The sequence below is a fragment of the Filicampus tigris genome, chromosome 1, assembly GCF_054856515.1.
Source record: "Filicampus tigris isolate MCC_2025a chromosome 1, RoL_Ftig_1.0, whole genome shotgun sequence".
Lineage (NCBI taxonomy): Eukaryota > Metazoa > Chordata > Actinopteri > Syngnathiformes > Syngnathidae > Filicampus > Filicampus tigris.
This window is the reverse complement of record NC_141217.1, coordinates 41,477,351-41,494,168: the sequence shown is the minus strand read 5'-3', so window position 1 is coordinate 41,494,168 and position 16,818 is coordinate 41,477,351. Positions and strand designations below refer to the sequence as shown.

At 42.6% G+C, this 16,818-nt stretch overlaps 1 protein-coding gene across 3 annotated transcripts in view; it reads right to left on the bottom strand.

The window, feature by feature from the left end:
• huwe1 (HECT, UBA and WWE domain containing E3 ubiquitin protein ligase 1) overlaps nt 1–13,838 on the bottom strand; it is a 55,218-nt gene extending 41,380 nt beyond the window's left edge. The window contains exons 1-2 of one of the 3 annotated variants that reach the window (XM_086042186.1): nt 13,778–13,838; nt 10,302–10,371 (exon numbers count right to left, since the gene is read on the bottom strand). In XM_086042186.1, coding sequence (XP_085898312.1) covers nt 10,302–10,347 — 46 coding nt within the window. In that variant the 5' untranslated portion in view covers nt 10,348–10,371; nt 13,778–13,838. Of the gene's footprint in view, nt 1–10,301; nt 10,372–13,424; nt 13,540–13,777 lie in introns of those variants that run through there. The other 2 variants (XM_086042201.1, XM_086042191.1) reach the window with 2 other exon arrangements.
• Between the last annotated feature and the right edge of the window lie 2,980 nt (nt 13,839–16,818).

Here is a 16,818-nt window from a genome sequence, read left to right as displayed (position 1 = left end):
CGACAATGCTTGTGTCTCAATGTCTCGTGCGTGATTGCTTTGAGCGGACAAGAGGAGGGGCTCTCCTCCAACAAGGAAAGAAAAAAATAAAGGTTACACATTGCAAGTTACACATTGCTAGTCAATCTGGTGACCGGTGGTTGTGTTGGCTGCTAAATTCTATTCACTAGCTATTCCAACTTCCTCGCTCCCAATTCTCCCAGCTTGCTGCTCCTTTTATGTCTCGTCCCGGCCGGTCAAGGAAAGTCGCTGTGTTGTGTACACATCACAATGATATTGCCCCATATTGTTTTTATTTCACCTGCTGTGTGTGTTTTTTAAAAAACTATTTGGATGCATGTCTGCTTGTCCTGCGTATGAGTGCGACGTCGTAAGTATGTTCGACCTCCATTGGCTGTCGCCGCCAAATGATCACTTCAGCTTATCACGGCGAAATGGGTAAAGGAGCAAAATTATTGCTTTGAACGCGCCACCGGCCAAAACAATGTTAAGATGAAGGGGAAATGGTGCCAAAAAAAGGTGCACAAGAGAGGATTGTCAAGCAATTCAGCGATTCAGAAATCTGAGAAAGCGTCATAAGGAGTGAACTGAGGTTGTTGTCAGTGCATCAGGATACACCACATACACGTCTGCATGACGCGTCAAGCCACTCCCAGAGCTACCAACTGATCTGGATTGTAAAAAAAAAAAAAAACGATCACGTCACATAACCCAAGAAAGGTTGAAAACGAACGAAAATACTTGGTAGACAATAGTCAAATATGACAACACACCGGTGGCAATGTGTCACTGCGAAAACTCGCAGACAAGTCCAAAATTAGCTGAAAGCTAATGACTTGATTTGGCCCCGATCACCGCTAATTTTCATAGACTCATATTAGCGGCGAGAACCCAACACGGACGTGAGCAGGCAAGTCCAAAGTTAGCTGGCAGCTAATGACGAAACAAATACGGAGGCGACCAAACGAGTCCAAAACCATCTGAAAGTAACGTCCTGATTCGGCCCTGGTCGCCGCTAGTTTTCATAGACTCATATTCGCAGCAAGACAAACACGGTAGCGAGCAGAGGAGTCCAAAGTTAGCTGACAGCTAAAGACTAAACAAACGGATGCGAGCAGATGAGTTTAAAGTTAGCTGAAAGCCAACGACTTGTCCATACTTTTTTCTTTCCATCATTCTGGTAGAGGTCGGTCTTTGTCTCATCTGTCCGCAAGATGTTTTTCCAGAACTGTACAGGCTTTTTTAGATTTTTCTTGGCAAACTCTAATCCGGCCCGTTTTTGGGGCTCACCTACAGTGGGTTGCAAAAGTATTCATACTCATGAGCAACACTCCATTTCTCGGCACAGAACAAAGGAAAACTGTGTGTTTCACCTATTTGCATGAAAGGAAATAACACAAGCACAACAATCCCATCACCGTTTTGTTCATAAGCACCTTTTACAATAGATATATTACATAAGTCTGCATTTCATTATTGCAAAAAGTATTCACACCAAGTCATCAAATCATAGTTAGTGCTTGGTTGCGGCTCCTTTGGCAGCAATAACAGCTTCCAATTGGTTTGGATAGCCAGCAATGAGTTTTGCGCAATGTTTGGACAGTTTTGCCCACTCCTCTTTACAATACCACTCCAGCTGAGTCAAGTTCCTTGGTGATCTCCAGTGGACAGCAATCTTCAGATCTCGCCACAGGTTTTCTATTGGGTTGAGTTGTGGTCTTTGATTTGGCCAGTCTAGAACCTTCACTTACTTCTTCCTGAGCCCTTCTTGTGTCACTCGAGCTGTATGTTTTGGATCATTATTCTACTGAAAGGTGAACCTCCTCCCAAGGTTCGGGCGTTTTGTAGACCTGAAGAGGCACTTGTCCAGGATGTCAATGTATTTTACACAATCCATAGTCCCTTGTACACGGACAAGCTCCCCAGGAAGAGAAAAAAAGACCACCATAGCATCATGTACCATGTTTCACGGTAGGGGTGGTATGAGCCGGCTCATCACCTCTGTTGGCTTTGCACCAAACACAATTCCTGGTTTTCAGGCTAAAAATGTCGATTTTCGTTTCATCTGACCACAGAAAGACCACTCTTTCCCACATCGCTGGAGTGTCTTTTAGATGTGTGGTAGCGTACTGCAAACAAGCCTTGAAATGTTGTTTCTTCAGGTATGGCTTTTCTTGAGACTCCCATAGAAACCTTCCTTGGGTAACGTGCGGGATGGTATGGACTTGAGTACCTTAGTCCCAGCAACCTGGAGAGACTTCTTCGGGTCTTGATGAGTTACAGAGGGGTTTGCTCTCGCTTGCCCTGAGCAGTTTCCTCTCGCCTTTTGCTATTATCTTGGAGGGACACACTGTTCTTCGGAGATTCACGGTGGCACCGTGGCGCTTCCACTTCTGGACCAGTGGTGCGACAGTACTTTTTGGCACATTGAGTGAACCTGAGATGGCTGCATAGCTTTGTCCATCTCTATGCTTGTCTAGAATTTTCTTTGACAGCTCCTTGGACTTCACGTCTGCTGACAAGCATGGGATGACTGTGGACCGGCGACGATTGGGCACAATTCATCGGGAGTAATCAACACTTTACGAGTCACGGGTGACTAAGTGCAGGCTCGTGACATTTTGATGCGATGCGAGTTTATGGTGCGCAAATCATTTCCGACTCAAAATAACAAATTTGCTGCAATGGTGTGAATACTTTTGCAACAATGACATACAGACTTATGTAATTTCTCTATTGTAAAAGGTGCTTATGAACAAAACAATGATGGATTGTTGTGTTTGTGCCATTTCCTTTCATGCAAATAGGTGAAACACTCAGTTTTCCTTTGTTCTGTGCCGAGAAATGGAGTGTTGCTCGTGGGTATGAATACTTTTGCAACCCATACCTTGTGGCGAAACCTCTCTCAGTCCTCTGGTGGAGTTGTCTCTTGATTTTTGACCTGGGCCCAGATACAGCCACCTCCTAGAGTGTTCCTGATCTGTCCAGCTCTTATGAAGGGTTTTTCATGAGAATGCAAAGGATTCGTCTGTCATTTACCGCACTTATTTTCTGTGGTCTTCCAGGGGTCCCACTTATCAGAGAGTGCGTAGAATTCAAACTAAAAGTGTACGTACGCACAAAATCCGAAAATGGCGTACGCTAAAAATCCGACCTATCAAACCGTGCGTACGTACACGCACTTGTATAGGACATTTTCCCTTGGTAAGTCACTGAATTTGGGAGCCTGAATGTACCGCCCTCTACATGGCCAAATCTATCCATATATGGTCAGTGCAAAAGCAGTTCATGAAAAGACGAATGAACCATGCTGGCCAATGCTTTGCGAGAGATGAATTATGACGACAATGCTTTTCAGTGGGGTGGAAACAAGGAAGGGAATCTTGTTTGGTGGCCTAAGTTGGCGTCGTACAAAAAATATCAACAAACAGACCGGAAAGACAGAAGGAAATACAAAGTTCTCGGACTTAAACGGAGATGATTTTACAATTGCGACCCATCGAGACTTAATTGCTGCTCCATCGTTATGGATGGCAGGCGCAGGTGTGCGCTCAGGCAGAGGGACACAACGTGGCAATGCAAATGTTGCTGCACTGAAAAAAGTAGCCTATTCAAGTTCCGTAATTGGTGTACATTGGTTGCGCAATTGCTTAAAATGTGATAAACTTGTGTATATTACAGTAAAATCTACACAAAAATGGAGAAAAAAGTGCTGGCTACGTCGTTGGTGGCCGGGATGTTTTAGCTCAGCAATCAGCGCAATTTGGTCCCCAGCCAGTGACTCGCGCCTGACTGCGGCTTCGAAGCCCAAGCGCGACCCAGCAAGTGTAGCCGCGCTGCAGGTGGACTGCGCAGCAACACCATCAGCTAACTGGAAAAAAAAAAATAATAATCAACTGGATTTATTTAATTCGCACATGTACATCGGTTGCACGTGACAAATTTGTGTAAAACGAACATATTGTAACGTCTTCCAAAGACACGACATCAGAGGTATCTCCCTTTTTATTATTCCAACACGGCTACTGTGGTAACTGCGGGCCGTAGTCGACTCCAACTACAGTGCAAAAACAGAAGACACGGATCTCTCGTCCTTCTCGCCTTCCGCTAACTCCTCCCTCGCTCGCACACATCTCCCATCCAGCGAGTCACGCAACGCATTCAGGAACCTCGGGAGCAACACAACTCCACACCCCCGCGCCATACCACATCGAACAAATGCGTGATTTGCAATCAAAAGACTTCAATTATCCCAGAAGGGCACTTTTAAAAGCATGAGCAGCGTCTCTATAAAAGGACGGACAGAACATAAAGAACAAAGTTGCACATGAAGTGCTAAATCTATAAATATAATCTGTGCGATGTACGTTTGAGTCGAAGTGAAACTGGACGCGTGTCAGAGGCATGATCTTCAATTCACTACCTCACCGACTGCGTCGCTGAATTTTCTTGTCCCCAAAATGTGCGAACGGATAGGTTAGAGCGTCCGTAAATGTGCGCACTTTTTCTCCTCAATTTTGGGGGGAGAGGGTCACGTATTTAACGCAGCACATTGCTTACGCATCTTTCGCGCCTGTTTTGCGCGCACGCAGCTTTGAGAAGTCCGGCCGCACACTTGCGCAATTTTTCCTGTCAAGTTTTTTTTTTTTTGATAGGTCACATACTTTGCGCAGGAAGTTGCGTGCGCATCTTTCAGGCCCCGTTCTGTGCGTGCGCAGCGTTGATAAGTGAGCCGCCACGTCTTTTGGTGTTGCTGAGCTCACCGGTGCGTGTGCCCTCTCTCTGATTGGGTTGTTTGGACTTTTTTTTTTCCACAGCCGAACGATGGCTCGCTCCACTGACAGTGGCAGCTCTTTGGACTTTTTATTGAGAGATGACCTCACCAAATTCCAAATGAATATACCACACTTGAAATGAACTCTACACCTTTGATATTTTTCTTGCAAGTGAACTAATTAGGGAATGACACATAGCTGGCCGTGGAACAGCTGAGAGGCTAATTGTCCTATTACTTTTGGCATATGATGCACACAGACTGACGTGTTTTTATGAACGTCTAGCGAGTTCAAGCAAGCTGTAATGTCTCAATCGCAAGATCTGTAAACATCAGTGATCTTGCATTAGGGAGATACAGACACGTACGCTACGCTGGTCTCGTCAATTCTGGCACTCAAAACGCGTATCTGGTGCCGGTCTCTTTAAGCTCCTGGCGGACATAGCAAATGTTTGCAGAACCGATAGTGCATAAACAAGCAAAGAAAAGAGGAAGAGGATAGTATGGTTGCGTCGGCTAGCATTAGCGCTACAATATGCCTCATTAATGAGTGTGAAAAAGAGTTGCGCGTGCCAATGAACCGGCGAATGCATGCGAACCAAACTGAAGCAGTCGTACCAAACCATTTTTCAAAAGTCGTTCCACCGATTGTGTGTGTGTGTGTGTGTGTGCGTGTGCGCTGACTCCCACACCGGCACGCAATTCTCACCTTCAGAAAACAGGTGAGACGTGATTGGTCGTTACCTGAGCAGCTGTCATTTTCAGTTGACAGCAAGTGTCAAAATGGTTGCTGTCCAGATGGCTAAAAGCGCCTGGATTTTACCGCTTACCTCATAAACTCAATCTTAATCAGAAATCCGTGGTTAGACTTGTGAATGCGCGCAGAGCGTTTTATTACGAAGATTTTTGGGGCTTCGAATTCCCCTTTAACATGAACAAGACTGTCCGGTTTGTCCCTTCTGCTGCCGCCGCACAGACCGTGCTTAGCAGCAGTAAAACGTGGAACTACAAGCGGGGGTCGCAGTGTGGGGGGGGCTCTCCCGACTGCCGGTGGCTGTCAGTCGGCTAGGCTGCGCTGAAGTGCGCACGCTGGAAGCGGTGGGCACGCGCACCATAGTGTGCAGAGCTGGGCATCTCGTCTATGCGGCGGACCGCTCCATATGATGGACGGCCATTTTGTAGGTGATAAACAATAGACCGCGAACTGAGGAAAAATAAATAATCCAACACTTCATAGTTCAATCTAAAACACTCGCACCTGTTTTTAAAAAACAATTGCATTAAAAACAATTGCATAACTCAAGGAAGCGTAAGGATTTATAGTTCACTCTTTGACTTTTATTAAAGAAGCATGGCAACCTTGTTTACATGTGTCAACACAAATTTCAAAAAGTGCCAATGGCAGCATTTGTTGGAACAAATGTCTGTAACTCCTCATATTACAAAAAAATTATCAAAATAAATTTAAACTTAATCTGATTTAGCGTAACCTGTATTTTAATACTTTTAGTGCACTATGCATCGTCTGATTGACATTACTGTGTAACTTAGCAATGAACGCTGCTTTTCATTTCACCTAATGTAGCACCTGGCGTAGAACATTTTCTTTGAAATGAGTTTGGCTGGCAACCGGTTCAGGGTGTAGCCCGCCTTCTGCCCGAAGACAGCAACCCGCGACCCTCGTGAGGATAAAGCGGTTTAGATGATGGATGGATGGATAATATTTCAATTGGTGACCTTTATTTCACATGAAGTTTATGTTGGACGTGATATTGTGCATTACAGCAGAGGGCAGTGTTGACCATTGTGTGAAAAATGACTGTTGGCAAAGTGAACCAGAGAGCAAGAATGTCCCTCGGCGGACAAAAACGAAAGAGGACGAGACTGAAGAAAGAAAAAGGCGCGCGGTGCTGTAGCCATATGGCTGGTAGAAGCACTCTACTGTGTATTTCCTCTGTTAAGAGCAATAAAAGTTCGAGCTCGTTCCACAGCTGACTGTGAGTGGTGTAATTAACACTAACATTAAGCCCTGAGAAATTGCCATCAAACAGAACAGCTTTATTATTCGAAATATAAAGCAGCATATTTCGTAACAATAAATAACAGACTTTAAACTGTTAATCTTGCAGAAGGTGTGCATATTCTAGGTTTTTGTGTGAGGAAAGAAGTCATCTACACGCTCTGCGGGAATTTTATATACAGCGTCACTGTGCAACGGGGCTGCGAAAGCCCCTTCCTTCCACAACCGATTCGGGCGCAAATCTGATGCAATGTACAATGCGCAATGGATTTGGCCTTTTTTCGTACTCTTTCGGAGTTCGGTGGGAGAATTGCTTCGGAGTTCGGTGGGAGAGTTGCGAGAGCACCTGACAGAGTAAGTCGGCTGTTATCATCTCCGACGGGTCGCAGCACTCAACTCTGGGTGGTAACGTGTCATTTTTGTCGGGTTCCCGATTTATTTTTTATCAACGTCTCACACTTAATAAAGGAACTAAATGTCTTCAAACCGATGCTTTAAACGAGGATTTTGTTTGTCCCGCCATCTTGTCACGTAAGCCTGGGCACAGATGTCTGACGTACAAACGCACATAATCGCTTGCGCATCTTTTTAAATTTTTTATTTTATGCTTTAAACATCGATTATTAATAACTCTGAATCGATGCAGAATCGTTTTAATAAAACGGACGACGCATGGGAAAAACGATTATCGTTCCCACGCCTAGTGTCAATACTTGTGCTCTTGTGGCGGCTGCTGCTTCTTAGTTGTCTGCTTTTTTCTTCTTCTTCTTCATTGTCTTTTTTTTTTTTAAGGCGATGACAAAGAAGATACTGTCACTGGAAGTAATCCTGGCACGTTAACTCTTGATTTCAACATCAACAAGGACCTTTGGATAAAATGCAACATGGGATTCTCGTTCAGGTAAACTGTTTTAAGACAAACTTTAACAAACACTCGTATTCGTCGTCCTTGTGCCAAATGGCTGAGCGCGCTCCGCTCACAAGGCGGGACTCTGATTAACCGAACGGCATATTTGAATAACTTTCCGAGTTTCTGAACAGAACGTAGTAATCAACGAAAATGCCGTTCGTTGATTAGCGTGGACGAGACTGGTGAAATGCAACAAGGGATATGCCGGGCGAGGCTGCGATGATGATGAATCCACCCACCCATGCTCTCATCTGTCAATCTGGCGCCGGGTCCCGGGGGGAGAACGGACGGCGTAGGCGAAAGGACAAAAACGGACCGTGAATTTTTAGACAAATGCCCAGCTCTGATAGTATCGATTCGGACACGGCGATTAAGTATTGATACTTTTTCAAGTATCAATATTCCTGACAACACCAGCTGATACCGAGTCCCGATCCAATATCTCTGCAAAGCGATGAAGAAGAAAAGCAAGACCACGTCTACAATGTCTCAATTATCTTAATTTTTTTTTCCTATTGAATAAATGTATCCCAAGATGATAGTTTTGTACACGGCTATAAATCAGCAGTAAGGAACTAAACTCACCGCATTTTCTGTGTATTGAATGTTTAGCAGCAATTTTGGGAGAATTATTAGTGTTTATTATGATTGGGGTTTTTTTTTTCAGTGTACACACACATTAGGACTATACAGTTGGTTGACTGTACAGTAAATAATCAAGTTATTTAAATAGACTGCATGGATAGGGCCATCATCAGATCAGATCGGTGAACGGTTATTTATTATTATTTTGTTGAAACTCACTGATCAGTGATCAGCTCCAAAATCCTGATTGTGTAAAGCCTAAATATAACATGCCGAACGAATCCTTTTGAGTTCCACTAAACGGTGGGTGTCTCAAATGAGTATGAGCACTGGATCAAGTAGCTGGACTGTGGACCCCCGCTATAGGATATATGGACCCAACCTCCCCCAAAAGTTTTTTGTAACCCAAAACATTCCTTGAAAAATGAGGGAAAGGGTGGGGGGGGGGGGGCGGGGGGAACTAGCAAATAGATACAATATTTAAAAATACTGAAAACAAAAACATTTTTTAAATTCTGCGAATATGCTAATTCGCAGGTGCCAAACCACGAGTATGCGAGGGTCCACTATAACAGCAAAATTAGCTTCCGCAATTTTCCTTCAGACCCTCGTCCTCGGTGTGCAGTGTAAACAAAATGAGAAAAGGGGGCGGAGGTTGTTACTCTGCACTCCAAAGGTTTGTAGAAGACATCAGCAAGGATCAAATTCATCGTACTGCTTAGGGTAGACAGCTTTTAGTCATAAACGCCCAACCATCATCGTTTGAATGGAACAAGGAAGTCGCCAAGGCGTCCGTTTGCGAATTCGACAGCACAAGAGCAGAACTGACCGTATTTATTTTTAAAGTGGAAACTAGGTTTTAGAAATGGACAACATTCACATGCAGTCAATAGTCGCATTAAGGTCAAAATTCCGAATTTCTCAGTCATTCGCGAAAAGCCCGTTTACATGGCGTGAGCGGACAGAGGTATGCCCGCATTTGAATAAATCGATTGAAAAGGACGGCGTAACTCACACAGAAGTCATTTCCGCTTGTTACTTTCTTCCGTCAATAAAACATATTCAATTCATGTCAGCAGTCGGTTTCCTCCGCGTTCCAAAATTGTGCCGCTGCGTTGCGCCTCGGAGTTTCCCCGTGATCGTTTACCTCTCTGCTTGTGCATTTGCGGCGCGCCAGACATAAGGATTTATACACGCGTATATATGCGTCTATGGAGAGAACAGTGTCATGTTTGCCGTAGAGACAGAAATTACCGTGAGCATGCGCAGAATGTCCCGTGCAATTGGCATATGCCGTTTACATGGAAAGGGAGTAACACAGGCATGATATTCAGAATTTTGAAAAGCCAAATACGGGCATTATTGCGCGCGTTTAAGTGGCTTTTAAAAACCCACATACGGCCAATATTCGTGTTTGAAAAGGTTCGTTGGCCGCATGTAGTAAACGTAGCCATCGTGACCACTATACTGCACGCTCTGGGGATTCCGTTTGAGAATATTTGTGCTCAGACGAGGGTATGCGGGTGTCAGAAGGGCAAGAAATGGCATGTTCCATTTAAAGTTTGTGACTAACGCCTGTCTAGCCTTAGCCGTAACATTCATTTGATCTTGCTGAAACGTCAGCTACATATCTTTGTGTGCCGAGTAACAATAAGCCCACTCGAGCACGTTTTTCGGTCCGTTCATTTTCACACTATTGTGAATGGAGCAGGAGGTTGAATGGAAATTCATCAACGGCGAGTCCAGAAGCACGTCACCGACCTGTATGTTGTCCACTTGAGCAAATAAGCGCCAAACCTCAAACAGAGACCGCCTTTAAATAGTTTTCTTTATCGTGGGAGACATAATGGACACCCGCTACTCTGTAGTAGGGGAAAATGCCAACCGTCACGTTATGGGGAGAAATAAGTTGGCTAAGAAATGGATTTAGGCTTCATGCAATCATGTGGCCTTGCCGTACATTTATTTTCTATATCTGAAAGGTTGGGAGGACAGGATGACGCAGTACGTACCAGAACTGCTTTGGTTCGATTGCTCCACCACTCTGTTCACTGGCATGCTTCGCGAAGCTGCTTTCAATGTCTAGAAAGATTTGGGGCAAATGACAAGAAAGGACAAATAACTTTTACTTTATGTTGATTCCAACAGGGACAGTTTCCAGAGCCAGGGCAAAACCACAACACTGAATTGAAAGAAAGACACTTGAAACGGTTCATTTAAAAAAAAAAAAAAAAAACAGAAATCTTGATGATTCTTTTACTCTTTATAGTAAATATGATAGCCGTACTCTTCCAAAACAAATTTGGACCTCACTAAGCACCCTCACATGTCTGGTGTTGCCTGGACTTTAAATGCCTGGTCACAATTGAAAGGAGACGTCTTCAGTTTCACCGACTGTATTTTGTATTCGCCAATGAGAATGACAGAATTTCTAGAACAATGTCAGTTTAAATGCACTGCCGATCTTACAATAGTATACAACATTCAAGAGTGCAGACGGTGGTTCTATCTGCACATTACTACATGGTATTGTGACAAATGTTGCTCTTAAATTGTTTGAGCCTCTCCCCATCCATTTGTGGGCCTTCTCAGGATATCCACGAGACCTTTATTATGATCTTCAGTCATTCCTTATGATCGTATCGACCTCTAATATTTGACCTGTTCAAATAATACAGTATAAAGACACTGGGGATGCTGCGATCAGGTTTTATGACACCGATACCGATCACGCATGAGTGAATACCGATTCCGATCACATGGAATACCTGGATATTTTTCCATTTATTTATGGTGACTGCTATTATGCAATATTATCTGAAAAAAAAAAAAAAAACAACAATATTATTGCCGTAATTTTGACAAAAATCTATATATATTTTCAAAAGAATGAAGAAATACAAAACCGTTGCTGGCACAATACAACAATTACTCAGTCACAAAGATAATTGAAAAACCAGCTTTTAGTAACAGTTTTTAATAGATCAAAAGAATCAGCAGTCTCAAAAGACTTAATTATGCAAAAAGTCAAATAAATAACATGCCACCTAAACACTGCATGGTTCGGAAAATATAAGCAAAGTAGATAAAATAGTCACATGCAGGCTTCACTCGAATCAACGATTCAATGAGCTCCTAATAAATTGAAACGACTCAGGAACTTTCTTTCTTGTCTCGTGCATAGGCAAACTATATTGTGCATTTGTCAACGAGAAAAAAGTAACACGTCATGCATAACGCATTTCGGAGCACATATGCCTCGTTGGAACACTGTCATATAAAAGCAGTACGCGAGCGAAAAACTCCCTTGTTCGACTCAACGTCGACACTGGACTGACACCCGAGCTCCATTTAACACTTGTAAAACTTGAACAGGATAATAGGCCTTCTTTTAGGAAACTTTCGATGCGACAATACACTCTCTGGTGGAGCGACGTCCGTGAAGTATTTGCGTCCCGGTAGCACGTAGCTAGCGAGGCTCGAAGTGGGCGAGCAGACGGCGGAATGCGGTGTCTTCCACCAGCGAGAATGGTTGGTCATTCAAGTCCGATAAATGTCATTATTTTCCTGGTTATTTGCGTTGCCTTTTGCCTGTCGCGCTGATATGGGTTTGAGTTGGTCGGCATGGGCCGCGTTCGCTGCCGTTTCATTGTTGCTGCCGCTTCAATGCGGTGAGCCTCGTAAACTCGCCACAGTCTTCCAATTGCTTGTTCTTCAAATGTCGGATTAAGTTGGTTGCGTTGAAACTTGTGGCCATGCTCCCCCCCCCGCGAGGTATCTTTTCACGGCATATATTACAAGACGCAAACTACACACAGCACACCGCACGAGCCGCGGGTGGTCGGATTCGTTGATCGGCAATAAAAGGCTTTGATCGAATATGTCGTCATTTTTCACGAAAATCGGCCGATCATTATCGGTGCCCGATCGAGCGGAGAATCCCTAAAAGACACTAACTAACTAACTAACATACATACAGGGCCAGTGTCCGCTCTGGCAGGGCCAACACAACATGGTGTATGCCCCAACCCAAAAAAGCTTCATTGGAGGAACTGGTAAAAACCAACATTTGGAATGTTGAATGTATGTTTGCTTTAAAAGGTGGGTCTGGTCTGTTGAGTGACATGAAAGCAACCAAAGGAAATTGTAGAGTTGGCAGGCTGCTAACTGGCCAAATTTCAGCCACACCGGTGTTAAGGGTGACAGTGTCAGTTGAGGCCATTGGTGGGTTGTCTAAGAAAGCACTTGTGTTGACTGTATTTGGTTACCCTTTGTTCAATAAAGTGATTGAAAGTGCACCTGCGACTGTGTCCATACTGTGGACGTATTACAATTAAGTCTAATGTCCATACTGTGGACGTATTACAATTAAGTCTAACTAGCAAAGGTAGGCGACATCAAATTAGCTAATGATGTTTACCGTACCGTGCAATTGTTTAAGTGTACTTTACAATAGGCACATTGCACTCTAGCTTCTTTTATTTAACTGAAATGTGACATTTGTCTTTGGTAGTGGCCGAGACAGACAGCTGTTTTATTGCAACACAAACACTTTTGTAAGACAGCATTTGAAGCATTCACTTGTACACAGACGATGAGAATAAACTGGGCAAAATATTTGCGGGGTATTCAGCAAATGGCACCAATACGTTTGCAGTGCAATCAAGTTCACCTCATGGAGCGAGCCATTCTTAATCATGTGGCCCATTTTCTCAAAATGGCATTCTTATTGCAATCAGCCATAGTCACGGGGAAGAGTTTTACGTTATATTATATTACATATAAAAGACACGAAGTATCACAGCTTTCATTAAAGCACAGACTTTGATTGTACCAACATACGTAACATGAATGCAATATTGTTTCTTCAGGTCACCAGAGGGAAACACAGTAACGTTTCCTGGCCGTGCTAAGGTGTTGGCTTTTTTTTTTTTGGATCTAAATGGATGTTAACGTGAAATGTCGCTGTCTTTCTATACTGCGCGCTAATGCCTGTCACCTCGCACCGGTTAAGGTTTGGGGTTAACCGCTAACGTTCGCACATTACAAAGTCAAATGAGCGCTCGGATACACGTCTGAACATGCTCCCCCACCCATTGCTCATTTGTCCGCTTGAGGAGCGAGTGATTACTGACCAGAAGAAGTGATCTTGTTTCCGTGACAGACGCAGACCAAGTAAAGTGAAGAACATCAGTGAGTGCTAGGCTAGCCTGTCGCTTGTAGCCTCTACTGTAATTTGCAGGTAGCTTGTTGCTAAGCTAGCAACGAGAGCTCGCCACAATGCTCCATCAGTGGATCACGGCTATATTAAAAATGGCGCTTTAGGCGCTACAGGCACACTGTACGAGCCCTTAAAACGCCCTTGTGGCATTTGGAAAGGAAAAACCAGGGCGTTTCTCAACACGACTATTTACGGAAGAAACATTTATGTCGTTAGTGGCCTGAGAAACGGACTGAGACACTGGTCGAAAGAAGTATTTGTGCTTACCTAGAATGCGTGTTGCACTCACTTCTCCATCTTGAACTAACAAGTGGGAGGGTAAAACGAGATCTCGCGAGAATGGCCGCGCGCTGCGTCTAGCTCTGGGCGGGGCGGGCGGCTGGGCACTCCCATGTATAAAAAAAAAAAATGTCACTACCCGTTTGAAAGCACGGCGATGAATTGAATTAATCCTAAATGTGTTTCACCGAGTTTGTACAGGTGTATATTTACGGGGGGCGAATAGCAGCGCGTCTGCCAAGTGGTTTCACGTCACAGTTCTGAGTTTCGGGATTGGCATCCCGGCTCTGGCCTTGTTGTGTGACGTTAACATGTTCCCCCCGCGCTCAAATGAGGGTTCTCCTTTCGAAAACATGCATGTTACTCGGCCCGACGCCACAGGGGGTAGGCGTCGGTCACAGTTGGCTGACGTCGGATTGGTCTATCTAGGCCTGAAGCCTAAAGCACCTCTCCCTTCACCCCTACAAAAAAGCTCCATGTTAGATTCATATAAAACTCTACATTTTCTTTCAATGTACCGGTAAATGATTTGTCTCAAAGTGACCTGTGGTGGGTACTCTATTTTATGGCGTCCCGCTGCTTGCCCACTCAGCTTCAGCTCACCACTTCAGTGACCAAAAAGGTCAAGCAATATGGAGAACCGATGAATGAAAATGGTCTACTTTGACAGAATTCATGATCTCTTGGCCATTTTTTTTTTCAGACAATATGAATGATAACACAAACTTTTCAAAGCCATTTATTATCAGACAACTGTGTTCATTCTTTTTAAAGGCTAAGAACAGAAACTACACAAATGACCTGATCAAAAGTGTACATAGGCCAGAATACTTAGAAGAAAGTCAACGCAAACCTTTTTTTTTTTTTTTTTTTCTTTTTCAAGAATGTGTTCTATGCAAGCTCACTATTTAGGGCATAAACATTGATTCTGATCAATATTGCTTTTGTGGAATAAGGCGTTAAACCACTGGTTTTTAGCCATCTCCGGGGGCGGCCATTTTGTCTTCTGTCGACTGAAAACGACATCGCAACTGCTCACAACGACCAATCACGGCTCAGATTCAGAAAACAGGTTAGCCGTGATTGGTCATTGTGATGTCATAGTCAGTCGACAAAAGACAAAATGGCCGCCCCCGGAGATGGCTAAAAACGGGTGAATTTTGCTGCTTACCTTATATTCCACAAACGTAAAATGAATCAGAATGCCGTATTTCCACTAGTGGGCCTGGGCCTTCCGCTTTAATTAATACTCCCCCCTCTGAGTCTTCTGTGGTGGTTGTGGATGAGGCTCTGTATTTTCGTTGATGGTAACGCTGACCATTGTTCTTGGGAAAAGATGTCCAGTTCCTATCAATTGTCCTGTATGAACTGCACACTTGAGATCTCCCCAGAGTGGCTCTGATATTGAGGTCAGGAGACTGAGATTGGTCACTCCAGAGCCTTCACTTGATTCTGCTCTAGTCAATGAATGACAGGTTAACTTGGCTTTGTGTTTTGGATCATTCATGATGGGATCACCAAGTATGTCCCGTGCGCAGCATCACAGCAGACCTGGACATTTTATTAAAAATTGAGCAGTATATATACATATATACACACACATATGTATAGGTACACATGTATAGGTACACATGTATATGTACACATGTATATGTACACGTATGTATATGTGTATATATACATATATATACACATATACACACATATATACACATATATACATTATATATATATACGTATATATATATATATATGTATATACGTATATATACACATATATACATATACATATATATATACACATATATACATATACATATATATATACACATATATACATATACATATATATATACACATATATACATATACATATATATATACACATATATACAATACATATATATACACACATATATACATATACATATATACACACATATATACATATACATATATATATATATACACACATATATACATATATATATATACACACATATATACATATACATATATATATATACACACATATATACATATACATATATATATATACACACATATATACATATACATATATATATATATACACACATATATACATATACATATATATATATATATACACACATATATACATATACATATACATATATATATATACACATATATACATATACATATATATATATACACATATATACATATACATATATATATATACACACATATATACATATACATATATATATATACACACATATATACATATACATATATATATATATATACACACATATATACATACACATATATATATACACACATATATACATATACATATATATATATATCAATCAATCAATCAATCACATTTTATTTATATAGCACTTTTCATACATAAAAATGCAACTCAAAGTGCTTTAAAACATTCAAAGCAAAACATAGAATTATCTTCAATCAAAAGAAAAGATAAATTATTTAAAAGTTGTTGAAAGCCAAACTAAAAAGGTGTGTCTTGAGCTTCCTCTTAAAAATATCAACAGTCTCTGCAGACCTGACATCCTCTGGCAGGCTATTCCAAAGGTGAGGACCAAAATGGCTGAATGCAGCCTCGCCATGCATTTTGGTCCTCACCCTTGGAATAAATAAAAGGCCGGCGCCAGAGGACCTCAGGATCCGCGAGGGCTGGTATGATAAAAGCAAATCAGATAAATAAGATGGCCCAAGACCATTAACACATTTATAAACTAATAAAAGTACTTTAAAATCGATCCTGAAACACACAGGGAGCCAATGCAGCAATTTCAAAACTGGCGTAATGTGCTCCCGCCCTCTGGTTCTCGTCAGCACCCGAGCGGCTGAATTCTGCAGTAGTTGCAGTGGTGAAATGCTCTTTTTCGGGAGGCCAGAGAGCAGGGCATTACAGTAATCTAAACGACAGGAAATAAAGGCATGCATCAGCACTTCCGTGTTAGCCTGAGAGAGAAACGGGCGGACTCTGGCGATATTCTTAAGGTGATAAA